Source organism: Pseudonaja textilis, chromosome 1 (genome assembly GCF_049901715.1).
Source record: "Pseudonaja textilis isolate UNSWEBS1 chromosome 1, rPseTex1.2, whole genome shotgun sequence".
In the NCBI taxonomy this organism is placed as follows: domain Eukaryota; kingdom Metazoa; phylum Chordata; class Lepidosauria; order Squamata; family Elapidae; genus Pseudonaja; species Pseudonaja textilis.
Genome location: NC_141990.1, coordinates 190,675,146 through 190,702,120, shown reverse-complemented (window position 1 = coordinate 190,702,120; position 26,975 = coordinate 190,675,146). Strand labels below are relative to the sequence as shown.

The 26,975-nt window shown below is 38.9% G+C and overlaps 1 protein-coding gene across 3 annotated transcripts in view; it reads right to left on the bottom strand.

The window, feature by feature from the left end:
• LOC113434107 (sodium channel protein type 2 subunit alpha-like) overlaps positions 1-26,975 on the bottom strand; it is a 114,070-nt gene that overhangs the window by 46,253 nt on the left and 40,842 nt on the right. The window contains exons 4-14 of one of the 3 annotated variants that reach the window (XM_087920018.1): positions 17,778-18,101; positions 15,973-16,091; positions 15,025-15,114; positions 11,856-11,984; positions 10,645-10,736; positions 9,113-9,349; positions 7,462-7,525; positions 6,408-6,549; positions 5,787-5,993; positions 3,398-3,679; positions 1,620-1,916 (exon numbers count right to left, since the gene is read on the bottom strand). In XM_087920018.1, coding sequence (XP_087776144.1) covers positions 1,620-1,916; positions 3,398-3,679; positions 5,787-5,993; positions 6,408-6,549; positions 7,462-7,525; positions 9,113-9,349; positions 10,645-10,736; positions 11,856-11,984; positions 15,025-15,114; positions 15,973-16,091; positions 17,778-18,050 — 1,932 coding nt within the window. In that variant the 5' untranslated portion in view covers positions 18,051-18,101. Of the gene's footprint in view, positions 1-1,619; positions 1,917-3,397; positions 3,680-5,786; positions 5,994-6,407; positions 6,550-7,461; positions 7,526-9,112; positions 9,350-10,453; positions 10,557-10,644; positions 10,737-11,855; positions 11,985-15,024; positions 15,115-15,972; positions 16,092-17,777; positions 18,102-26,975 lie in introns of those variants that run through there. The other 2 variants (XM_087920017.1, XM_087920016.1) reach the window with 2 other exon arrangements.

Below are 26,975 nucleotides of genomic sequence, written 5' to 3'. Positions count from 1 at the left end.
TTATGTTTTTTGAGCCAGTGCTCCTCCAGGCCTTCAATCCATTCTGGACAATTGCTTAAAAAATCAATAACAAATTTATCCCAAGTGCATCTTGTTACATGCTGTTTTACCACTAAATCTGCCTCACAATTAAAAACATGACTTAACTGAGCTTCAGTCAACCATAAACCAGGGAAGATACTCTGGGATATGATACTCTATGGAGCTGCAAACACAACATGTAGTTAATGTGATCTAATCACGTTTATAATGTGATTAGATCATACTTATTGCATCCCTTTTTAAAACTGGGAAATGAGTAATTATACAGTTGGAGGACCATACTGTGAAGTAAATGAGGGGCAAACACTGATTTTAATCTCAACACAAACTCTTGAATTCAAAATGATTCTTTCACCGAGAACAAAATGAAGGTTCTCCTGATCCTGGCATGGAGGGCAGGATAATAAGCCAGGTAGATTTCACCCTCCATTCTGCCCACAATGGTCTCCACCCAATCACATTACCTGAGTTTAAATTTGTGTAGCTCCACACAAGTTTATGTCTATATATGTACAGATGCACACACATATAAAAAACAACAACAAAAAAAACCCATGAGCATTTCAATATACAGGCTCGGTGTAGGAAGTAAGATTTACTGCCTTTGTGCCATTTGGAAGGATGCTGTCTATGGTCATGGAAGTGCCTTTTTGTTAAGGAAAGGCAATGAGACAGATACCAGTGGGAGAATTAAAAAGAGACAGGAGCAACTGTGGCAATGGAAGAGAGTTAAGTAGGAGTGCACAATTTTGGGGGATTGAGTAGCACTAGCACTTAGACTTACATATCACCTCATAGTTCTTTACAGCTCTCTCTAAGAGGTTTACAGGATCAGCATATTGCCCCCCAACAATCTGGATCCTCATTTTGCTGACCTCGAAAGGACGGAAGGCTGAGTCAACCTTGAGCTGAGTCAACCTTGAGCCTGTCAGGATCGAACTCCAGACTGTGGGCAAAGCTCACCCGCAATATTGCAATCTAACCACTGCGTCACCACGGCTCCTACCACATTGTGTGGCCAGGGTTGCATTCCCAAAAAGCAGGAGACCCAGATAAAGGGGTAAGATCAAGAAAAGTTTACTCCCAATGAATAAAGTTAGTGGAATTTCACCCTTTTTGTACGTTAAAAATCACATTAAACAGCTGGTTTTTTTTTTTTTTTTGAGCAGCTCTAAGGTCCATGCGGGCACTTCTAGAAACAAGGTACATAATGGATCTTTTAGGCAAGGAAGAGCAGGAGCAAATCAAAGATAAAGGAGCAAAGAAGACGAAGGTATTTGCTAAGCATAAATTAAAGGTAAACGTGGCAATAAACACTTTTGTATTTAATTTAACTTTAATCTCGTTTTCCTTTAAATCGCATTGTGTGTGCATGGTGTTTGCAAATACATGCAGCAGAAGTCAGACCATTTATTTTTGTGTGGCTCAGGGTTAAAGCCCGGAAAGGAGCAATATCGAAAGCATATCCAAGATGCAGAGGCATTCAGGAGTTGGATTCCATACTGGAGACCCATCATGCCTACGCTACTTAAAATCTTCCTTACACTGTCATCGGTAGTTGCTTTATCTATTATCACCTCTGGGAGAAGCTGTCCTGTAGGCGACAGGAGCGCAGGGGGTCTTCCTACCAAGGAAACCACCCCATTGCAGTCCACGCTGCTCTGCATCTTCCCATTCATTGGAAACATGGTCTGACTAACGTTGCTGCTGCGGCGGTCGCTATGCCTGCGTACAACAAAGTAGGAACCATTCCGGCTTCCGTTTTCTTCAAAGGTGCTGTGCTCACTATCGGCATCGGAACTCCCTTCGGCGGTTGGGCCTTTGAAACTGGAGAAGCTGGCCCTGCTATTGCGCCTTGTGGGAAACAGCATTGACTAAGGAGACAGAAATTGAATCACCAAGTGAAAACCTGTAAATTGCATACACATCTCAGTTGGATAATGCTGGGCAATAACTTTTGAGAGGAAAAGTACAGTTGATTTTAGGAAGTATGATATGATCAAACTTCTGAATTGATTTCATGGGGATCAGATATGCTTCCTAGGGGATAATGAAGGCAAGTTTGACTCAAAAATGGGGAAGTGGAACCACAAGCCATTATAAAAGTCCTGGCAAAGAAGAAAACATAAGAAATAACAATAGCACTGAGACTTATATACCACTTCACAGTGCTTTACAACCCTCCCTAAGTGGTTTACAGAGTCTGCCCCCAACAATCTGAGTCCTCATTTTACCCACCTTGGAAGGATGGAAGGCTGAGTCAACCTTGAGCCTGGTGAGATTCAAACTGCCAAATTGCAGTCAGCCAGCAGTCAGCAAAAGTAGCCTGCAGTACCTCACTCTAACCACTGCGGCTCTTAGAAACTCTAACATTCAAATACTGTTTCCTACCACCTCCTCTTGCCTCCAAGGATACTGTCTATAATATCAACTTATCCTTTATTTGGGAAGGTAATCATACAAATTGAGAACAACCACTATTTTCATTTTCTAGAAATGCCTATATGGCTGTGTGAGGCTTATGGGCTTTTTTAGGAACGTGGTTAATAATGCTTTGAAATATGATAGCTGTTCTATTTTTTTAAATTAAAAGAATGTTAAAGAAGTAATCAAAATCAACATGGGCCAATAGTTCAACACATATGACAAGTAATGTCCTTGGGCACTATTCTTCCCCACAGCCCCAAATTTCAATAACAGCTAAAAGGTCCTTCCAAACACATCAAATTTACTGCATCAAAGGCCTATCAATAAAGCTCTACACATATTGCTAAAGGAAAATTCAACTATAATTAGTGGTTCCATGGAGATGATAATCTCTAATTGGTAGAATCCTTGTGCTACCAAGTTCTTATTAATAAGTCATGAAAATGTCCACACAGTACATTTAAATAGGTTATATTTTGCTATCAGATACATAGCACCGTTCTGTCTTTCCAATATAGCAACAAAGATCCTACTGCATGGGTCCCCAATCCCCGAGCTGGTCCATGGCCTTTAAGGAACCAGGCCAAGCAAATGAAGCGTCATCTAGGTAGCATGTGGAACCACACTACCAGCACTGCTCCAGTCCATGGAAAAATAGTCTTCTACGAAACTGGTCCCTGGTGACAGAAAGGGTGCGGACCACTGCTCTACTGTCTTCATTAGAAAAAACTTATTCCTCTTTCCCCAAATGTCATACTATTACCTCTACCTCTTTTCTAACTGTTCGGCTTTCTAATAACAAAAAGATACTATTGTTTTTAACTTTCTCAAGTTACTGCAAGTAATGACAAGAACCTGGAGGACACAATCTGTCACTCAGGCCCTCATCCGCAACTATTTGGATAGATATACCCACAAGATATCTGACCTGGTATGGAGAAATGACCCTGTTTTCATACGTGAGTCTATTCCCTTCCAAGGAAAACCGAAATCCTTTCCTTCGGATGCTACTATCCGATTCTGATTTTGGAAACATTTTGCTGTTCCCTCCAGGCTCGCCGACAGACAATTCTCTTTCCCGTCTTTTTTTCCTTCGGTTTCTTCTTTCTTTAGCACTTTTGGAGCTGGATAATTCTGAAGATGTTTCGGAAAGTCTTCCAAGAGCACTGTCATCCCTGAAATCTTTACAAGCCGTCGCTGCCACCAGTGCCTATCGTATGAAGGGATCAACTATGTAAGTGCTCTTCACACAATTTAATTATTTAGCATGGTGCTTATTACTCCAAAAGAACACAGCTTGAAGTATACAAGTGGGCAAAAAACAACATCAGGCATGTATCAAAATATTAAGCAAATGAATATACACCAAAACAGGGGCTCTTAGTCTTTTTGTTTCATGGATCCCTTGACACCTATGGATACCTTCTTAGATAAATGCCTTTAAATGTATAAAGTCAAGTATATCAATAGATACTGCATTACAAAAGAAACCATTATGCTCAACTACAGGCATCAAAATATTTTAAAAACAGCAATATGGAATACAATATATGTGCATCATTATTAAGCCATTTAATCAACGCAAGCTAAGTTTCAGTTAAAATAAAATTACAATTTTTCCCTAGTGAAGTTCATGAACCCCTTGAAATTTATCAGTGTGTTAAGAATGCCTGATATGCAGGTAATCCTCGACTTACAACAGTTCATTTAGTGACCAAAGTTACAAGGGCACTAAAAAGAATGAGTTAGGACCATTTTTCACACTTGCAACCATTGCAGGTGTCACTGATCAAAATCCAGACACTTGGCAACTGATCTATATTTATAACAATTGCAGTATTCCAGGGTCATGTAATCCCCTTTTGCAACCAGTCAATAGGGAAGCCAGATTCACTTAACAACTGTGTTACTAACTTAATACCTGCAGTGATCGACTTAACAACTAAGGCAAGAAAAGACATAAAACAGAGCACATCTCACTTAACAAATGTCTCACTTAGCAACAGAGATTTTGGGCTGTGTGGTCATAAGTCGAGGACTGCCTGTAAATATTTAGCTGATATATAATAATGAGAATTAGAATCTAGCCTGTGTGATGTATGCTAACTCTGTGTGTATCATTAAATAAGCCAGGGCTCTGTATTTCATATTTCTGTACGTAATATTGTAATAGTATTCTCTCCATCAACATGAGCACCCATCTGGTTCTAAAACTCTGGGAACTCAATCCCATCCTTATGAGGGGCAACAGTATTAAGTAATGCCCTTAATTTCCTGTCATCTTTGTTGGTGTTGCATCTGTACTACAACTGTTATTTGACAGATGTCATATGATTCATATCAGAGGTGATATTCAGCAGGTTTTGACCAGTTCTGGAGAACCGGTAGCGGAAATTTTGAGTAATTTGGACAACCAGCAAATACCATCTCTGACTGGCCCTGCCCCCATCTATTCTCTGCCTCCCGAGTCTCAGCTGATTGGCTGGGTCTTCTTTTGTTGCCCTGCACAGGAGAATGGAGCTGGAAAGCAGGTTAGTGGGGTGTGGAGGGAATGGGATTTTGCAGTAACCTTCCCCCAGGAGTGGGGAGGGAATGAGGATTTTACAGTATCCTTCCCCTGCCATGGCCACCAAGCCATGCCTACCAAGTCACGCCACACCCACCAAGCCACGTCCACAGAACCTGTAGTAAAATATTTTGAATCCCACCACTGATTCATTTGCTTTCTATATGGTTGATAAAGGCAAGTCATAATGAATCCAGATAGAACTCTATTTTTTATAAAACATACCACATCAGGCACTGTACAGGTAGTCTTCAACCCAATTGAGCCCAAAATTTCTGTTGTGAAGTGAGACATGGGTTAAGTGAATTTTGTCCCATTTTACGACCTTTCTTGTAATTGTTGTTACTCATGAAGTTGATGAGTAACACGGTTGTTAAGGGAACCTGGCTTCTCCATTGATTTTGCTTGTCAAAAGGTGATCACATGACCCTGGGACATAGGAACGGCCGTAAGTATGAACCAGTTGCCAAGCATCTAAATTCTGATCACATGACCATGGGGATGCTACAAATGTTGCCAATGGGAAAGGCACTTTTTACAGTGCTGTTGTAACTTAGAATGGTCACTAAATGAACTGTTGTTAAGTCGAGGACCATTTGTACCTCAAAAATGCAATGGATTTCTTAAATACCTTGAGATTAAAAGCAATACTGCATGGTGGTCCCCACACAAGTCCTTCTGAAAGGAAAACGCTTTGTATAGTTCCTACTTATCTATCTTTACTTTTCTTGAAGATTTTAGACTCCGGTACCTGCGCTTCCTCTTGTTGCCTTTTCAGATGCTCAAGCATTTGCTGGTACTCGGTCTCCTTTCGCAGAGCTTCCTCAATAGTAGCTTGATTTTGCTCATCGTAGGCCATAGCTACTACTGCCAAGATCAGGTTGATCAGGTAGAAAGAACCCAGGAAAATCACCACGACGAAAAAAAACATGTATCCTTTGCCAGCAGCCCGCAAGGTCTAGGAAACCAAGCAGCAATAACTAGTTAGTAAACAAGTGAATGTTAAAAGTTATGTGGGTATCTATCTCTCTATCTTTATACATCTTCTGTTGATGTTGTCTCTTAAATATACGGAATGAAGAAAAAAGTCTTGGATCTGTTATTCAGCAGTATAAACATTTTTTTTCCTGAATTTAATACATGTTGTATTCAACTCTACCACCATGTATTACTTGTTTAAAATTGGGTATGACGATATCAGGGTTTTCAATGCCGCATGTGAAGTTTAGCTGTTTCTCTAACAACATGGTTCATAGCAATTCTTCATCCAAGACATATTCACAATAGGACAGGGTGGTTTATTTTTCTGTTCTGACACTTGCATAAACAAGTTTTGGTCCTGTCTCACAATTAAAAGTGTTCTTTTTCTCACCTGTTGATAAAGGTTTTCCCAGTAATCCTGAGTCATCAGCCGAAAGAGTGACAAGAAAGCCCAACTAAAGCTATCGAAGCTTGTATAGCCATAGTCCGGGTTTCTACCAGCTGCTATACATTTGTATCCTTCTGGACACTGCCTATAAAACAAGATGATGAAATGAACATTTTTGCACTTTTTTTTGCACATGGAATATGTCTCAAAGCAAAAGTAAAGGAGTAACTGCATTGTGTACCTCAAAATACTGAGATGTATAATAACGCAAACTGTATGGAATAGTTGAGAATAAAACTTTATAGTTTTTAAACTTATTTAAATATCCTTGAAGAATTCGGTCTTTGAAAATTCTGATGAATTCTAACTGATCCCATATCCAGGATTAATATGTGAAATTACCTCTCAGATTTTACACTTCTTCAAATCAAATCAAATGCATCAATCATCAAATGCATTTTACAAATAGTTTAAAATAGTTTAAATTTCATATTTCTTCAAATCAAATTAAATGCACCAATCAGATCAGAAACATCAAATGCATTTTACAATGCTAGTTTTGGACTAAAATAGTTTAAATTTCATACTTCTTCAAATCAAATCAAATGCACCAATCAGATCAGAAACATCAAATGCATTTTACAATGCTTGTTTTGGACTAAAATAGTTTAAATTTCATACTTCTTCAAATCAAATCAAATGCACCAATCAGATCATAAACCTCAAATGCATTTTGTTATTCAATTAAAGAAACCAGATCTTTGTACTAAACCAAACTTTTATTTGGACTTAACATTAACTGGGCCTGTAAAACAAAGTAGTTCAGTACCTAGAATGTTCTTGCCATATTATACAGCAAAGAGGAAATATTAGATTTCTCCCATTTCTTCCCTTAAGCTACAGCTTTCTGTATAATGTTCTATGATGCTGGAAAGAATCCCCAAATTTCTGCCATAGCTTCTGCTCAAATATGTTAGCAAAGTCGTTGATGGGCTAGCAGATTTAGTTACTAATATTTTATTACGAATATTGGATTTCTCTTCTAAACTATACTTACCCAGCATCTGTACTATTACCACAGAGCAAGGCATCCTTTGCACCTTCCAAGAAGTAAAAGTGTTCTGGTAAGGAAAAAAACAAAACACCTTAAGATATTTTCATGCATATCATAGTCACAATTTTCTGTTTGTTGCAGAAGGCATTTTCGCACTAAGAGCCACCAATCCTACCAATCAAATTTGTCTTATGCGCAAAATGACTATGTCTTACTTGTGTTTGTGATGTGTGTAGCCTCTACAACTCTCTTGCCCAACCTTAAAGCAGTCCAAACACATCTGTAAGGCATGAAGATGGGGAAATAAGATAGACTAACATAGTGATAAGTTAACAGTGAGCAATCTGTTCTACCTTTAACAGCAACTTGTTTCTAATGTATGCAAATGTAACTGTGGTCTTGTGACTAGACTTGTATGGGCAGGGATGGGATCTGACTGGTATAACTACCGGTTCTGTTGCTCTGCGTCATGCAAGTGCAATTTACGACCTGCTGAGCTGCCCGGACAGCTGAGCAGCGCTGTGTGTGGGTGCACAGCGGTTGGAAAAGCCCTTTTTTCCTGCTTTTTCAGCCATAGCTGTGCCGCGCAAAGCAGCTGCGGTTGAAAAAGCAGGAAATAAAAGACAGGTAAGAGCCCGGAGGGCAGGTGGGCCAAAACAGAAGCAGATACAGAGCCAGTTCTGTGTTTGCTGCTCTTCAGAACTACCGGTTCTACAGAGGTGGACAGAACCGGTAGAGTCCCACCCCTGTGTATGGGATAAGACAAAGCAGTTAGGAATGAAGGTTAATTGTGTGTGTGTGTATTAAATTCAAGGAAGTTGACTAGCCTGATTATATCATTATATTTCCTGAACCCATGCAATTCTTTTTTATTAGTATTATTTAATATCTTTAATATTTTGTAACAAAAAAACCCTTAGGAATCCATGTGACTCTGTAAATGATAACTAAAATCTGATTTTCAAGATGAAGTATTGCCGGTGTGTGTACATGAATTACAACCAACATCACTATCGGGAAAGTAGACAAGTTGATTGAAGGGAATTTGTTGATTTTCTCTAAATAGAGTACCCCTAGCATTTGCAAAGAGTTTTTCTTTTTCTTTTGACATTGCACAGAAACTACTAATTAATTAATCTATCTCTGTGACTGAGGATTTAGTTTCAAATACGAAACATGAGTTATTGTTTATTTATTGCAGTTTTATAATGCAACTCTTATTTGAAATGGTGTTTTTACTGATCTCCTTTCATTTAAGCAATTCATTTTCAATGATACTAAATGAATTAAATTTATATGGTAATTGGTCCAGAGAAGCCACTAAATAAAATTAGTGCAGAAAAAATATCTTAGATTAATTATTATTACATCATCAACTCTATTGCCTGTCAATGTTGAACAAACGGTGTTTTCACTTTAATCGAAAAGACCACAAATTAACTAAACATTGGAAAATAGAGTGCCACCCAGTGGAACAACTGAATGATGGTAGCGTGATGTGAGGTTGATTCACAGCAAGACTTTTGATTCAACACATATTTTCTGAATTTAGAACGGGCCAAATACATCAACTGGATTTATGGCAAAGCTTAGATTCATATCCAAGCACTCTAGTGAATTAGTATCATTGCTGCTGCTGTTATTTCAACATTACCTTTATTATCAATATATTTAGACCACATGAGCTCAGTTCCATTGTAGTATTCCATAAAACGTGGATCTTTATAAGAAGTGTTAGTCAGAGGCCAAAGCAAGCATTTATGCTTCAAATGACCCATAAACAACTGCAATCCTATTAGTGCAAACACACTCAGACAAAACAGAGTCAAGATCATAACATCTGAAAGCTTCTTCACTGACTGAATGAGAGCTCCTACGATTGTCTTCAGGCCTGAAATAGAAGAGAAAGGCATAATCCCAAAATTAGCTTTGGTTCAAGCTCTAGGTATTGGCAACTGAGATGAATTAAAATGTTTCATGCAAGCAGTTCCTAGTTTTGAAAGTCATCACTTTTTCGCTAAACGAGAAAGCCTTCAAACTCTTGAGACACAAAATATTTTTTTTAAAGGCAACTATGCAGGAATATAAAAAGCATCATCACCTAAACAGCTATGCGACTGGAAGCCAGCATGTTTAGTTATTCTTACTTTGCATAGAGCTAATGCAGGGGGTAGGCAACTGGGGGTGGTGTGTGTGTGTGTGATAATTTTAATTTTGAAAGCATGGGTTAATTACAGTCACAAACATTTGACATGAGAAGACACCCATTTACCAGAAATCAAATTAGCCCTTTTCCCCAGTATATTCTCTGCGATCCCAGTGGGACTTGAAGTGTTCTTATAATTCCATAGAACATTAAAAAAATTGCAGTTTTGCTTTCAAGCATCATGGTTTTATACATATATAAAAAGGACTTGTTAAACACAGCCAAGCAGGATGGCAAGCTAGGTAAATAGCAAAGGAGGTGTCATGGGCAAGTTGGTGACCATGTTACCTACCCCTGGTCTGATAATATAAGGAAATTTTTTTACCAATAGTAAATTTTTTCAAGCATGACTTAACAGAAACATCTTTCAAGCCAGAAAGTGGTTTGGAAGGTAAGGCTTCCTAAGCTATATTCATGCAATATCCATGCAGTTCCTCTATTAGCATATTATTATTAGAAGGTGTACTAGCAATCTAATTTTCTAAATGCTAACATCCTCATTCCCAAATTATTTCCATAAGCAAAGTCTATCTGAATATGAAAAGTGCAACCATTTTTCATATTGTTGTATGAAAGAAAATTAACTATGATCATGTGCAACATACATAGTTTTCATTGCTATCTCATGCAAAAATGTGTTAAACTCCAAGGCTGATGTCTTCACCACAGCAAGAAACAAAAGAATTGTTTCTAGGTGGATAATCTGGATTAGCAATTAAATGGACCAAACAGATAAAACGGCAGTTTTGATCAATTAAAGTCAGCCTCTGAGTTTAACCTAGCTCTCACCTGGGATGACTGATATTGTTTTCAATGCCCGGAGAACTCTGAACGTTCTCAACGCTGAGACATTACCCAGGTCCACAAACTCTGTCACATATCTGTAATAGGGGAGTTCACACACAAACACAATGACAGGATAAAAAGGAACAGTTGGACAGGTACAAGGGACCTAACACTTTATACCACTTACATCTTACCTGGGATTACAGAAATAGTTTTCAAAGCTCTCAATACTCTGAAAGTTCGAAGAGCTGAAACATTGCCTAGGTTTACAAATTCTGTTATATACCTGTAGAATTAAACCACAGTTATTCAGAGTTGAGGTAGACTTCAGGGTACTTACCTGAGTATTTATTTGAACTAAATCCTTTTGGTAATTAAATTATAATTTAGTTTGAGTGATTTTGCGTTCAGCACGTAGAGTGGAAAGTAACTCCCACCGGGAAAAAAAAGCCAACTGAATGTGTGTAAGTTTGTCAGTACTGTCAGTGAAACATTTGCTAGCACATTTGATATCAATGATTAAAGACGTTTTACCACTTATATATGGCACTGGTTTTGTTAGCAGATTGAAACTTAGGTGTCTGGATTTCCATGCCTGTGTGGATGTATTGTGGTGGAATAAAGTACCTCTTCCTTATAAGGGAGCTGCATTCAGCTCTATAAAATGCACATATACAGAAACTGTCAGTGCTTTGTTGGAAGCCTCATGTACTTACAGTTGTTTGTGTGATCAATAAATTAATGTACCACTTTCAAAGTGATATGGATTATTTAAATGAACAATTTAGAGCCATGAGGGTATATGTGTATTGTACGTGTATGTGCCTGTATATGTCTGTATTTCAGACCATTTGAATCAGTTATACCATACTATTGCTTCAACAAATGAAATTTGATATTTAAGAAAAAGGGAGGAAAACTGGATTAAATACAGCAATTCGTCCTCAATCTGCTCCTACACTTCCAGAATACCTTGTGAAGAAACATGGATTGGATTTCAGGACAACCTGTTTTGCTGATAGAAACTATTTTACAGGTAAAGGGAGCTAATTATGACCAAGAAAAACTAATCACAAACTGAACTAAACATGAGATTAGTATGGCTTTGTTGTAGTATCTGGTGACAGCTTTTCCATTCTGCTCATGCAGTGAGAATTTCCCACAGATTCTTTCCACCTTCTGGGATTCCTGCGCCTATCCCAGAGCGGTGGTTAGGGGAAGGGAGCATGCAGGGAAATTTTTCTTGCCTATTATGCCCATTCCACTAAGAAAAAGCTATTTGCAATTCATAAAAAATACAATTAATGTATGTCAAAATTGTCATGCAGGTGCAATATTAGTGACACTGGTTTTTTAAAAATACATACGTCACCTATGTTTAAAAAAAAAAAGGCTGAATACTTACGCAAATGAAATGACGAGAAAATCAAGCCAATTCCAAGGATCTCGAAGGAAAGTAAACTTATCTATACAGAAACCTCTTGCAAAAATTTTTATGAGGGATTCAAATGTGTATATTCCAGTGAATGTGTATCTGAAGGGGAGAAAAATCCAAACAAACTTGTCATTCCCACAGGATTTAGTATTTACTACTTGTTTTATTATTGCCTCCTTTTCCTTTTATTTGGTACCTTCCAATAATGCAGAGATTACTGCACTGAAAATGGTAATTTTTCTCCCCAGCCTCCCCACTTTCATTCCCATTTCTGCTCCAAAATCTAAGGACAGGAACATTCTCTTTATCAAAAAGATTATACTACTGGATTTTTAACATTATTTTTATCCTGAGCTACTACTGTAGATATACGTTTCATTAAAAGTTTTAAGACATAAAGATTTAACATAACTTTAGACACAATGCTAGAGGGCTGTTTTTAAATTATGCAGAAGTTTTAAAGAGTACCAATGTACCAAGTTTTTAATACAGGAAGGTAAGGTTCCTTCTTATTTGCTAAGTAAGAAGGAAGATATATTAGTAGAAGGAACATATATTAGTTTATTACTGAAGTGACAGACTAGTGATAAAAATATATCAAAGCCCTTATTCTTTTATGGAAGCATATTTTACATGTTCTATTTTGGACATGTAATTCTTCCATATTTTTCTCCATAAATTCCATGAAATTTGGTTGGTGAAACTTCCTTTTTTCCTTGAATATGTCATGACTTGTCTCCCAATGACACCAAAATCTACATTTCCACATGACAGACAAGAGCTGCAGCGATGGAGACAGGGGAAAAAAAATCCATTTTTATCTTCTGAATTTTTTATTGGAATGTTTAGCATTTTCAAACGTAATCCTTTTCAAGATACGTATGAAAGCTTATGTATCTGATATTTTTCACATGAACACAAGGTTGTGCATTAAGTGCTACCATTTGCATGGTAACAGCTAAATAAACAAAATGAAGGACCAAAGTGAGTTTTTGAAAAATAAATCAATCTAAAGAATAGCTTTCTGAAATAAAGAAATGTCCTTTACAACAAAAGATGTATGGTTATTGTAATTATATTTGAAGCTTAAGGAATCCATAAGTTTCTGTAAACTGATACAAAACTGAGCTGTATGAAATTCGATGCATATTATTTGTATTGCTTTCTCAGTGAAGTTCTATTTTGTTTAATTTTTTAAAATACTTTTAGAAATGTGTTAAAAGTTTGCACCTGTCTACCCTTGCAGTAGATTACAGATTAAAGAGTTTATACATATTTGTCAAATGTACATGATACATAAATAAATAGAACTATTAATGCAAATTGTCCAAGTATCTTTTTAATGCAAATTTCCCTGCTTTCATCTTTTGATATACTTTTCCTAAAGATTTCAACATAATGCATTTGCACACCAGTTTCAAGACTATGAAATGTGGTGCTGAATATTGTTCACAAAACTATTCACAGCAGAATTGTTTCCCTTCTTATGGAATTATAATAAATATTGTACCTGTCAATGAGGATTTATTCTAGCTGGTGTACAGGTAGTCCTCGACTTACAACAGTTCATTTAGCGATCGTTCAAAGTTACAACAGCACTGAAAAAAAGTTAACTTAAGACCATTTTTCACTGTTACAACCTTTGCAGCATCCCCACATGGGGATCACATGGTCATGTGATCAAAATTCAGGTGCTTGGCAACTGGTTCGTAAGTATGACCATTACTGTGTCCGAAGTTCATGTCATCACCTTTTTCAACTTTTTGACAGGCAAAATCAATGGGGAAGCCAGATTCACTTAACAGTCGTGTTACTAACTTATCAACTGCAGTGATTCACTTAACAACTGTGGCAGGAAAGATCGTAAGTTGGGGAAAAACTTACTTAACACATGTCTCATTTAACAGAAATGTTGGGCTCAACTATGTTCATAAGTCGAGGACTACCTATATATAATAGGAGCTCTAAATCAAAAATTAAATGGAAAAAAATCTTCCTTTCCTACTATTAGCCAAACTATCCTGAGCAATGTCTATTGACAGATGCAAACACTGAATTTAAACCATTACATTTCTATTCCAATGAACATAATTTTCAAAGTTTTCAATGTGGCTCTATCGTTAAAACTGCATTAAAGGAGCTGCATTTTTTTTTCTTTAAAAATGTAAATTGCATTAATAAAATAAAGGTGAAATTTCCCCTGTCCAGCTGTGTCTGACTCTAGGTAGCGGTGCTCATCTCCATTTGTTAGCCAAAGGAGCCAGAGTTGTCCAAAGACTTTCCATGGTCATGTGGCCAGCATAACTATATGTCAAGGGAGCATGGAATAGCAATAGCACTTAGCAATAGCTATAGCACTTAGACTTATATACCGCTTCACAGCCTCTCTAAGCAGTTTACAGAGTCAGCATATTGCCCCCAACAATCTGAGTCCTCATTTTACCCACCATGGAAGGATGAGTCAACTTTGAGCCTGGTGAGATTTGAATTGCCAAACTGCAGGTAGATGGCAGTCAGCAGAAGTAGCCTGCACTACTGCATTCTAACCACTGCACCACCGTGGCTCATGCTGTTACCTTCCCACCAAAGGGGTGCACATTTATCTAATCATATTTACATGCTTTCAAACTGTTAGATAGGCGGGAGCTGGGGCAAGTAATGGGAGCTCTCCAGCTGCCAAGCTCGGCATCTTTAACTGCTGAGACATTGTGTCCCATTAAGTTGCATTAATAGTCTAAATAAAAATTGTACATGGTATATATCTACTAATGTTCTGAAAAATGTATCACTGGCTCTTCTGGCTGAATTACTGCTGTGAGTTGCCAAACAGCTGATCAGAGTACCTGGCATTGTTGCTGAACTCTGTTTTTAACTGACTCACAAAATTCCAGAAAATTTAACAATTGGTTCTTGCAAGTCAGTATAAACCAGCTCCAACACTACTACCACTTGGTGGTTTGGGGTTAGGGTTAGGGTTAGGGTTGCTGGGTTTTTTTTGGGGGGGGGGATGGACCAAAAGCAATCCATAAAACACCATATATATTTTTTTCTTGCTATAAATCTGCATCACTGCCTAGATACAATATTATCACATGACTGTCTATATATGACTAAGAAAACAAACAAATCATGTACTTACTCTACCATCTTTGACCAGTCAGGAGGTTCTTTCAAAGTCATGAATACACAGTTTGTGAGAATAGTAAACATAATAAAGATGCTGAATAATGTTGGATTATGTCAAGGAATATGTGACAAATTCTAGACAAATATTTACATCTACCAATTCATTTCAATATATGTCTACTCAAAAGTAAGTCCACTTAATTGAATGAGATAAACAGGCATAAGTTTATTCTCTAAATAGCAATAGCATTTAGTGCTTGCTCCATAGTGCTTTACAGCACTCTCTTGAGCGATTTACAATGTCAGCATATTGTCCCCAACAATCTGGGTCCTCGTTTTACCAACCTCAACTCCAGATTGTGGGCAGAATCAGCTTGCAATACTGCATTCTAACTCCTGTGTCACCAATGTATCCATGTTTTTTAGGATACTGGTTTATAAAATATTCAGTGTATGAATTGATGAATTTAATTGAAAATATATCTACAAATTCCACATAAAAATGTCAAAATTTATCTTGAAAGTAACATAAAAAGTTTTACTTCCAAGATAAATCCAGTTTTACTCCATTGGTAGAAAATCAAAAGGAATCTGGTAACATCTTTTACAACTGTCGAATTGTATTAAAAAGCATAATCTTTCATGAACTATTGGTTACTTCATCAGATACTCAGGGTGGTCACAATAAGCTGAAGAAAAGAAAAGAAAAGAAAAGAGAAGAGAAGAGAAGAAAAGAGAAGAAAAGAAAAGAAAAGAAGAGAAGTGAAGGAAGGTTATTCCAAGTCAAATGATATCTACAAAGAGAAAATTTTATTTATTTAAATAAGGATATAATGTTACCAAAGTAATCAAAATTAAGGAAGAGCATTGTACATCTCTCTGACAAAGGAAACTGATGCTGCTGTTTAGAAAGCAGTTTCATAAGAGAAAGCTTTACATTACTATTGTTGTAAAAGGATATGAATGAACTAAAATTTTTATAGAAATTCTTCTAAGAGTACTGAAAGGACTCAGCATGTATAAGGCAGGTGTGGCACTGAATCTGAAGATAGTCTTCCCTTTATTCAATACTATAAATGTCTGACAAGAGAGAACAAAACAAATAAATGCAATGTTGTAATCATGTTGATTTTCTTTCTTTAGTTTTACATCAAGCTGCAGTTCCAATGTTCCAGATAATCACGGTTTTCTATTATGAGAAGGAGTCACTATAAGCCATATGCGATTCCTTCCCTTCATAATTGTGCAAAAGGAGTTTTCAAAACTTCTGAATTTCATTTTACACTAAGCACAATTCTGTATAATATTCCTGTTCTGTATTCATTTGTTTCTAGAACATACCACCAGCTTTCCTTTTAACGAACAATTATACTGGGGTTTTGGTACAGCATTAAAACTACAAATCCTCCAAATTACAACATATTAAAACTGTAAAATCATCAGCTTGCAAAATCTTAATAATTACCACAGGATTAATGAGACTCAGAAGCACTAAATCAGTTAAAAGCCTGGGCAAAGACAGCATCTGTTGTAAATGAACGGGGAAGATTTCCAGGCTTTTATATCTCTTGTTGCCTATCTTAACTATTTTTTTAGTATGCCATAGTGACGTATCATATCGTATGATAAAAATAGAAGTGTTCCAACTTATCAAATTCTCCTGGTACATTTTTTATGAGATGAATACACCCTCTTTAATTTTAAGGTCGGAGCATGGTGGCTCACATGGTTAGGACTCTGGGATGGAAGTTAGCAAGCCCATGTTCGAGACCCACATGCTACCCTGGGCCAAGACTGAGTTCCCATCCTTCACTCCAGCTCCTGCCAGGGACATGAAAGGAGTCTCCAACTGGGTGTCCCCTGAGCAACAGTACATGTTTCTGACATGAGCGCAATTTTAAAGGTAACTGCATTTTTTTGATCTGAATTGTAAACTATGATTGTCATTGTATGATAATTTTATTGACAAATGGCAGAGTGTACAATTCCAGTAAGCGTCGTATTTCCCATTTGCAGTATGATTGTATGTAAATCCACACCTATGGCAGCTGGTTGAGAAATTTTCTACTCTTAGAATAGGAATGGTAGGCTTTGTACACACCAACCGTGTGGCATTTATCACACAAAAAATGCAAAGTAAGTATTTAAGGGTTACGCATTTCGGTTTGCCACAAGGAAATATGGCAAATAAGACATCAATTTTCCACTTCAGTACAAATGCTAGTTGATTAAGAAAAAAGAATAGATTTGTGGGTCATTTGTTATAATGTTCAAATAACTGCTAGGCAAGATGCATTCACTAGTCCAGGGGTCTTAAACTCGATTTCATTGAGGGCCACATCAGGGTTGTTTGACCTCAGGGGGCCAGAGTGGGCATGGCCAGCTCGACATCACTTGTATCGGGGGTGCCTGTGGTGGCCCGAGTGCTCTGTCAGCAAAAACAGGCTCCCGAGCTCTGTTTCCAGCTGTGATGGCCTCCTTCAACCCTCTGCCAGCAAAAATGGAGCTCGGGAAGGCTGCCTTCCGGAGCTCTGTTTTTGCTGGCAGAGGCACTGCGGGCCGGTTGTTCACTGTTTCCAGGGCAACCCTGTGGGTCAGGTCTAAACACCCCACGGGCTGGATCTGGCCCAAAGGCTTTGAGTTTGACACCCCTGCACTAGCCAAACACTGCTAGTCAAGGTTATACATAAGACTTGTTTCATACACATTATACAGCACATATATACTCATTTACACATGCTGGTTTTAATCTTTATGAACACTTACTTTTTTATTTGCATAATAAGGGTCCAGGTCTTCCAAGGGCTGAGACACAAAGTGAGGAGGAATGTCTCCATAAATAAAAGGCAATGGCTTCCCTGCTTCCAAATCAGTATTTGGCTTTGGCTTGCTTTCATCGTGGTCTTCCTCCTTTTGCTCTTGATCTACTTTTTGTTTGGCTTTTTCCTCAGAGATCCTTTGCTCAATTGCTGCAAGGGACTCCTGAGTGAATCGGAAGAAGCAATCGGGTCCTGGTTGGGCAAGCAGTGCATGTGCCATTTTTTCATTCTGTAAGTTTTAATTACTTTTTAATTCCTATGAAAGAATGACCTACGAGAAGGAGGGAAATCATAAAAGAGTTTAAAAAAAACGAAACAGCAGCAACAACAAGAGGTTTTGTGTGCCTCTGTGTGAAACTCTTCCAAACTGCAATAGGAAACTAATCAATAGATTCCTGGCCAGGCAAATATGAACTCTTTTATTTTTATTTTTTTCAGATTTTCCAAGTAAAGTTAGGATTAAGGTTGTAAAGTTCAGTGCAAATCAATGGGACATGGTGCAGTAATCTTTAATCATCTACATTCAAAATCCAGGCTTGAAGTTTTCTGTTAGTTATAATAGGGGTGGGATTCTACTTGTTTAATTTAAAATAGGGGTGGGATTCTTCAGAACAGGTAGTTCTGAAGAGCAGCAGACACCGAAGTGGTTCGGTGTCTGCTGCTGTTTTGGCCCACTCGCCCACCCGGGCTCTTACCTGTCCTTTATTTCCTGCTTTTTCAACCACAGCTGCTTTGCACGGCACAGCTGCGGTTGAAAAAGCAGGAAATAAGGGCTTTTTCAACAGCTGCGCATCCACACGCAGCGCTGCTCAGCTGTCTGGGAGGCTCAGCATGGTGTTAATTGCGTGCGTGCAGCGTGTGTCAGGCGCACACATGCACGAAGCACCCATGCGCCCGTGACCCAGAGCAACAGAACCGATAGTTATACCGGTCGGATCCCATCCCTGGTTAAAATGCCATTTAGGCATAATTGATACTAAAGCCTTACAACATTCAAATCATTATCAGAAAATTCTATGTAGCGTTTGTATGCAGCTCATCTGAACTATTTAAGTATTTGCATGCAGAATCATAATATGCAGGAATCTTTTTCTTGTTCTAAAGTCGCACAGCAAGAAATTCCACTGACAATCAATAAAGAAATTTCACACCCACAACTCTTCGCCTTCATCTATTGTTTAGTAACACAAAATATTTATCAGGCTGACAGAGTAGATTTTGGATTGTAACCTGACCTTATATAAGCTGCTGTAGTGGCCCTTTCCATTAAAAAGGGAAGAAAAAAAGGGCACAGGTATAGACAGATCTGGCCTTATGACCATAATGGCAATGACCACATGTTCACCTTGTTTAACGATCCTTACCCCTGCCCTCCCCAATGTGGTCGTTAAGCAACTGTGCTGATCATTATGTGGAGTATGGTGTACCTCAGTGGTGGGGGAGACGCTGGGAGGCCTAGCCCAGGCTCAGGCACACCTCCCCCAGGCCTTCCAAGGCACTCCACACCCCAAGACACCCCATACTCCACTTCCTGTTCCTTGAGGTCCTGTGGGTCAGGGCTGTCAAACTCCTGGTTCGTGGGCCGCATGAGTCACACGCTGACCCTCGTTTTAGTGAAGGGGGAAAATGTCCTGATACGTCATGCCTCCGTGATGCGAGTTTGACCCTGTAGGTTTTGAGAGCTCCCCCAGGCAATGTTTTCACAACAATCAAGATCTGGACCACAGAAGCCGGTGGGGACACAACATGCACCAATATGTTATTTGTAAATGATGTAATTCATGAAATTTGCATGAATTGTGCCATGATGCAAATAATGCAGAACTTGCCATTCTCACAGCTTATACATTAATATCATGATATATGTGATGTCACTCCATCCCCGACATCGTGGAAAGTGCAAAATGTTCCATCTCAGCTGTAAGGGAAAAAGAATGCATTTGGCAAGTTGTAACTGCTTAGATGCCAAATGTAGCTTAAGTTTTAAACAGCCTAAGCACCTACAAGGATGATCATTATTTCTGACAACCACAGGAACACCGAAAAGAAGATGAGGGAACCATACAACGCACAGCACCGCACTGCACTTTGCTGAATGCAAATCAAGCATTTGTGTGAAAGGAGGTTTCCCCCCCCACCCCCAATGCAAATAGCAGGTGCAGCAGAGCTGGTCCAACCAGAGAAAAGGGTCAAAGCTTGCTCCCTTCTCCAAGCACTTGTTACTTATTTTAAGAAGCTGTTTCAATAATTTCTATATTGTAAATAATGTCTTGTTTAATTTAGCCCTGAACCACTGAATAGTTAATATACACCATGCTTATGTGCACACACATTATAGAGCAAGTCCTGAACACAAAGGAATTAACTTAGAAATCACAATTGTGTTGTTTGTGTACCTTTCCTAATGCCTCTATTTTTACCTATGCGCCAATGTAAAAGAAAAAGGAATATTGGAAACACCATCCACCTAAAATAAATATTTATTTTAATCAGTCCATGTAAATTTAGCATACATTAAGCAAACTTTTACTTGCTTTACATAAACCATTTGTACGTTTACGGTGTTTTATAGATGTCAGGTCCATAATAATAATTATTCTAAAACATTATTCAGTATTTTACTCTCAAAACCTTTTCACAAAGAGGAAAACATAGAAAGAAGGGAAGATCAGACTGAGATCAATGTAGGCCAAGTTTGATTCAAATGGAGAACCAGTTTGATTTTCTGGTTAAGGCACAAGGCTAGAAACCAGGAGCCTGAGTTCTAGTTCTACCTTAGGCATGAAAGCCAACTAGGTGACTTTGGGCCTTTCTTTCAATGGGTAGTTTCTGTTGTCATTATGATTTTAAAAGAGTAAACACAGTTGATTGATAAGAAATGGCTTATGAGTGAAAGAAGCGTTTTTGTGTTATCATTATATTCTCTGAAAAATGGTCAAGAAATCATAAATTCTGCCAGGGTATGTAAACTTATGAGCACAACTGTACACCTTGGTATCTATTTTAAGAAAACTATAGTTTTGCCTTACTATCTGTTGAGAAGAAAAATAACCAGTGTTAGAATTCAAAACCTGACAAGAAAGTTGTGTACTTGAGATGTGCAGCTATATAAAATGAGTGAGGAAGAAGGCAGCTGATTTCCCCCACCACACTGTATCATTTTTATAACAAATGGTTGGTTTGGTTTTCATAAGGTGAAAGCTAGGTGTCCTACAAGTAGACCACTGCTTAAGTATGAGCCAGCAGTCTGCCACAGCTGCTCAAAAAGCCAATGCAGTCCTAGGCTGCATCAACAGAGGGATAGCATCAAGAAAAGGAGAAGTCATAATACCACTTTATACTACTGGTAGGTGGGACTAATGGGTCCAGTTCTGGCCGCCACAATAGGAAAAAGATGCTGAGACACTAGAAAGAATGTAGAGAAGAGCAACAAAGAAGGGTTGGAGACTAAATCACACAATGAATAGTTCAGGGAACTAGCCTAACGATGAGAAGGCTTTGTGGTGACATGATAGCAGTCTTCCAATACTTGAAGGACTGTCACAGGGAAGAGGGTGTCCATTTATTCTCCACAGTACCCAAGAGCAGGAAAAGAAGCAGTGGATGGAGGCTCATCAGAAGAAAATCCTATCTGGAACTAAGGAGAAATTTCCAGACAGTGAGAATGATTAACCAATGGAACAACTTGCCTCTCAAAGTTGTGAGGATGTTCCATCACTGGAGGATTTTGAGAGGATATTGTACAATGTTTTCTCCAGAAGAACTCCTGCCTTGAACAAGGGATTGGACTAGAAAACTTCCATAGTCCCTTCCAGCTCTATGATTCTGGGTCTAGTTCACACACGGTTTTTAGTTCCTCCAACCTTCCTTTCCTCAGCCTCATGTTTTTTTTTTATCTTCTGGAAAGCACTGGTTGAAATGAGCCATTGCCATTCAATTAACGACAAGTGCTCTATCTGGCACTAACATTCAAAAGTTCTGGCTGGCTTCCCTTTCAATTTCCATCTTGCTGTCTGTCTTGCTCATAGTAGGAGCTTCCAATCTGCCCTTCATCTTAACACTCAAATGTCCATCACACCCTTGTTCCTTTGCTTTCTTATTTCACCATTCAGGGTCTAGGCAAGTGCCACAAAGAAGCAAACATTAAGAAAATCAAGGTATTTCCCCCATGTCTGCACTGTGTTATTCCTTCACCCCAACTCTGGGATATCATCAGTATGGTTGGAAGATGTTTTTTCTTTCTTCTTCTTCCTCAACCATACTCCCTTAAAACTTTACAGGTAATCTTTGCTTCCTAACCTCTTGTTTGTTACAGTTGTTACAGGCTGCAATTTGGGTGCTTGGCAACTAGACTGCCAAATTACATGTGGTTTTCTCACAAGGCTAGGGAACGCATCGAAGCTTTGCTATGAAGGCAGGGATGGGCTTCAAAAATTTAGCAACCGGGTTCTCTGCCCAGTTGCTGGGTGGGCATGGCCATGGTGGATGTGGCTTAGTTGGCCTCCTGCACTACAGTGGGAGGGCTTTTTCCTTGAGCCTCCAGAAGGGTGAAAATGGTCTCCCCAGGCTCCGGAGGCTCTGTGGAGGCCAAAAACTGGGCTTCTGGACCTTCTGGGAGGCCCGTTTTTTGCCCTCCTCGGGCTCCAGAGGCTTTCTCGAGACTCCAGGAGACCCTTTCCCACTCTGCTCGGGCTCCGGATACTCTCTGGAGGCTGGAAACTGGATCATTTCCGGCCTTCTGGAGCCTCCGGGAAGCCCATTTTTCTGCCTCCCCGAAAGCCCTGCACTTACCTGGGATCCAAAATGGGCCGCGTGGAGACTCCTGGGAGAGGAGGGGTGAGCGTGACCAGCCAGTCACTGCAACTACCGGTTCCGTGAACCACATGTAAAAATAACATCCGGTTCGCCCAAACTGGTGTGAACCGGTAGCAGCCCACCCCTGAATGAAGCCACATGCAATTAGAACAAGGCATGTAAAATGGTTTACATTTTTTGAACAATTATGTTTTAAAAAATAGGTTTTGGAATGAAAAATTGAAACTGGTTGCTATTTTCTACTTTGTACTCCAAGTACAGAGCCAGTTTGGTATAGTGATTAAGGCACTAGGCTAGAAACCTAGAGAGTGTATGAATTCTACTACTACCTTGGACATGAAGCCAGCCGTGTGATTTTTGGCCAGTCACTCTCTTCCAGACCTGGAAAAGGAAGCAAAGGCAAACCACTTTTGAAAAACATTGCCAAGAAAACTGCAGGGACCTGTCCAAGCGGCCGCCAGAGTTCAATACAAAAGCACAGAAAAACAAGGAACACAAACAACGCTCCAAGTATATTGTGGAGGACTCATACTATCTTGGTCCTTATAAACACAATTGCTGTAAGGGATTTTGAATTGCACAAAAGGAGAGGGCAAAGTGAAACTGTCAAATGGCCCTGGAGGGAAGGAGGCAGGTAACAGAAGCCAATAGTTGCTTTATCTTTGGTGTGAAAGGAACCAATATGTACGCACAATAAAGAACACTGTTTATATTAGAGGATACAAATATCAGTGGAAAGGACAGGCTGCCAAATCAGCCATTAATAAGGCTGTAACAGGCCATTCTAAGTTGTAGGATAAGGTTGTAGTTAGGTTATGCTCCTATCTGACACCACATTCTAAGGTCTTGTTATAATTTGCATTGCCCTTTGTATGTATCCCTTATTGCATGTATCATTTTGAAGAGCGTATTACCTGTAACCTTGTGGGCTTCAGGGAGCCCAGTGATCACTGTAACCACATATGCTAATAGAAGTCCCTTTTGTTGTATCTCTATGAACCATGATGGCGCAGTGGTTAGAGTGCAGTACTGCAGGCTACTTCTGCTGACTGTTGGCTGACTGCTGTTTGGCAGTTCGAGTCTCATGGGCTCAAGGTTGACTCAGCCTTCCAGCCTTCCGAGGCCAGTAAAATGAGGACCCAGATTGTTGAGGGAAATATGTTGACTCTGTAAACCGCTTAGAGAAGGTTGTAAAGCACTGTAAAGTGGTATATAAGTCTAAGGGCTATTACTATTGCTCTTTCCATATGCTCTCATTTCTTAATTAAGTGGGCATTTCCCCACAAAAGCCTGGAACAGTTGGCATAATTGGCATCATCTGCTGTGCAACAAATATGATTTCCTTAGCTATCTCTACAAGATGCAACATAGCCCCTTCCTCCATCCTCCAAATGTACTAGGGACTTAAAATATGTAATGCAATTTTTAATTAGCCCAATTCACACAGGACCAATTTATTGAGAAAGGTTATATAGTCACCCATCATATTTTGGGCGGCTCCCAATCAGAAATGAATCAAGGCACCTCTCAGCCTCTTCTGTCTGCTTTTGTTTTAACCAGTCAGTCAAACACTATTGCCTGTTTTAAGACTGACATTTAGCCAGGATGTTTAATTCTATACAACATAGAAACATTCAGCATCTTGTGCTGCTAGAAATCTTAAATACAGGTAGTCCTCGACTTTTGAGCCCAACATTTCTGTTGTTAAGTGAGACATCTGTTAAGTGAACTTTGCCCCATTTTACAACCTTTCTTGCCACAGTTGTTAAGTGAATCACTGCAGTTGTTCATTTAGTAACATGGTTGCTAAGCGAATCCAGCTTCCCCATTGACTTTGCTTGTAAGAAGGTTGCAAAAGGAAATTGCATGACCCCGGGATGCTGCAACTGTCATAAATATAAACCAGTTGGCAAGCATCTGAATTTTGATCACATGACCAAAGGCTGCCACTGTGAAAAATGGCCATAAGTCACTTATTTCAGTGCCGTTGTAACTTTGAACTGTCACTAAATGAACTGTTGTAAGTCAGGGATACACCAAAACAGGTCTAAGCCTCTTCACAATGAGGAATATCAGAAATACTGGGGTGTGGCCGCAGACGCAGGAGAGAACCACCTTGGGATAATGGGAGCATTCAGCATAGTGATTGACCTAAAACGCTGATGTACAGCAAAACAGAAAAAACTCGCACGTTCATAATTTGACTAATGAGAAAGCCCAAAGTTGCTTGAATTTCCCAGAGTTTGGAAATGCAATGATGGGAACAACGCCTGAACATGCTTGAAGGGATATTCAGCTCCGGGTCACAGGGCAAAGCGTTCTCAGTCCACAGGTAGGGCTGAAGCGATGCTTTGGGTTACCTGAGTGCTGGTAAGGTAAATAACAGAGACGAGATTGAAGTTCTTAGTAGGACTCTCCTTCCAGTGGCTGATGGTTTTGTGGGTGGGTCCTACACTTTCTCTCCACAGAGAAAGTAGCAGCAATTAGATCAACTGTTCCCAAAGAGAGGTTTTCCCTAGCTGATTTGTACAGGCGGCATGTCAACCAGCAGCGGGCTTTTTCCGCATCTCAAGAGGCACCCTTAGTTTACATAAGGGGGGCCCAAGCAGGTGAGGGAACGACTAATGTGTTTACTTGTAGCAGATGGCCTAGAGGCAGCTCTCTCGCTATAAAAACAACAGACAAACATTGAAGCTTAAGGCCGAGAGGAGCAAAACTACAATTCAGGATCCAGATCAAGAGCAAGCATGGACAGCTTTAAGAGTTTTATTATCCATTCTATGAAAAATAGCCCTTTGATGTTCCCCTGATTTTTATATTATTAAGTATTATCAGATTTCTGTCTTTAATTTTTCTGCCTTTAGGTGCCGGGCCCCTGTAATATGTTTACGGCAGTACAGCGATAAGTAAAATGTGAAAATAGTGCCACAGCATACAAAGTTGTACTGAATGCCTCATTGTAAGTATACTTGAATACATCTATGTACTGTCGAGATTTACTTCTCATTTTAAAACTTCATTCAGCTTATCTGAATTGCTAATAAAAGTATTTTTGAAGCTTCAAATACATGGATTATTTAACAAATCACAATATATGTTTCCATTCACTATTCTATTCACTCCTTGACATTAGTTTAATATCTTATTTTTCTCAATCTGTAATCCTACTTTAAATTTCCATGGACTAAAATCCTTCTAAGCCAGGGGTGGTCTAACTTGTATCGTTATGGCAGCATCACATAACATATAAGGACTTTTTTCCCCTTTGCTAAACCGGGCGGGGGCGGGGCTATCAGGTGACACATCTGGCCCACAGGCTGTGAGTTTGACACCCCTCTTTCTAAGCAAACAATTTTGTCATTTTTCCTTATTTTTATGTCATTCTGTCTTTTTGCATAACCTTTCTCCCAACACTAAAGCATAATGCAGCTTCTAAAACTCTGCTGTTTAAGAAACACTTGGCAAAATATAATTTCCTTAGTGAGCAATAAAATGTAAAATCTCTTTCAATTTGAACTCGACTTGTGGTGTCTTCATGGATAAGTTTACAATGTTTTTTTAGTAACTAAAATAATTTTATTTGCTTTAGCAATACATACCTGATTTACTGTTGCTTTCCTCCAGAATGTTTCTTTTTAAGTTTCTCAACAGGTTGGGATTCCCAGGTGGTCTCCCATCCAAGTCCTAACAAGGCCTTATTCTAATCAGCTGAAATTGGCTACATGCTGCCATCTAGTTATAAAAATAGAGTAACACTTCCATAGTTGACCACCCCTCTACATTGACCACTTCCCTAAGTTGACCTAAATTTCATAGACTGAACATAGGTTACATGTACACAATAGAAAACTAACCTCTCCATATTTACCACCTCTGTAAGTTGTATCTTGACCACATGAACACGATATTAATTCACTCTCTATAACTTAACCAGTTGAGCCCAGTGTGCACTAATGGCAAGAAAAGAGAAATGCTGAATTGGTAGCTATGATTTTTTTAAAAGAAGAATATAAAAGAATACAATATTTTTGACTTTGATTTGGCAATTTAACAATGATAATTATGGATTCATTTCATAATACAAATTGCACAAAGAACTTAATTTTTTTTCACTTCACTTTCCACTTTTTTAGGAACACTCCCCCCCCCAAAAAAAGAGTTCCATTTAGCATAATAACCCCATTAAGGGAATTGCTATCAATAGCTATTTGTGAATAGCTTGCAAGACTACAAAAGAGATTGCTTCTTTATTTCTTACAGTTTTGCCTCATAGATTGAGCACATGAAGTTCTGAATAGGGTCTTCAACACACAGATTCTAAATACTGTCT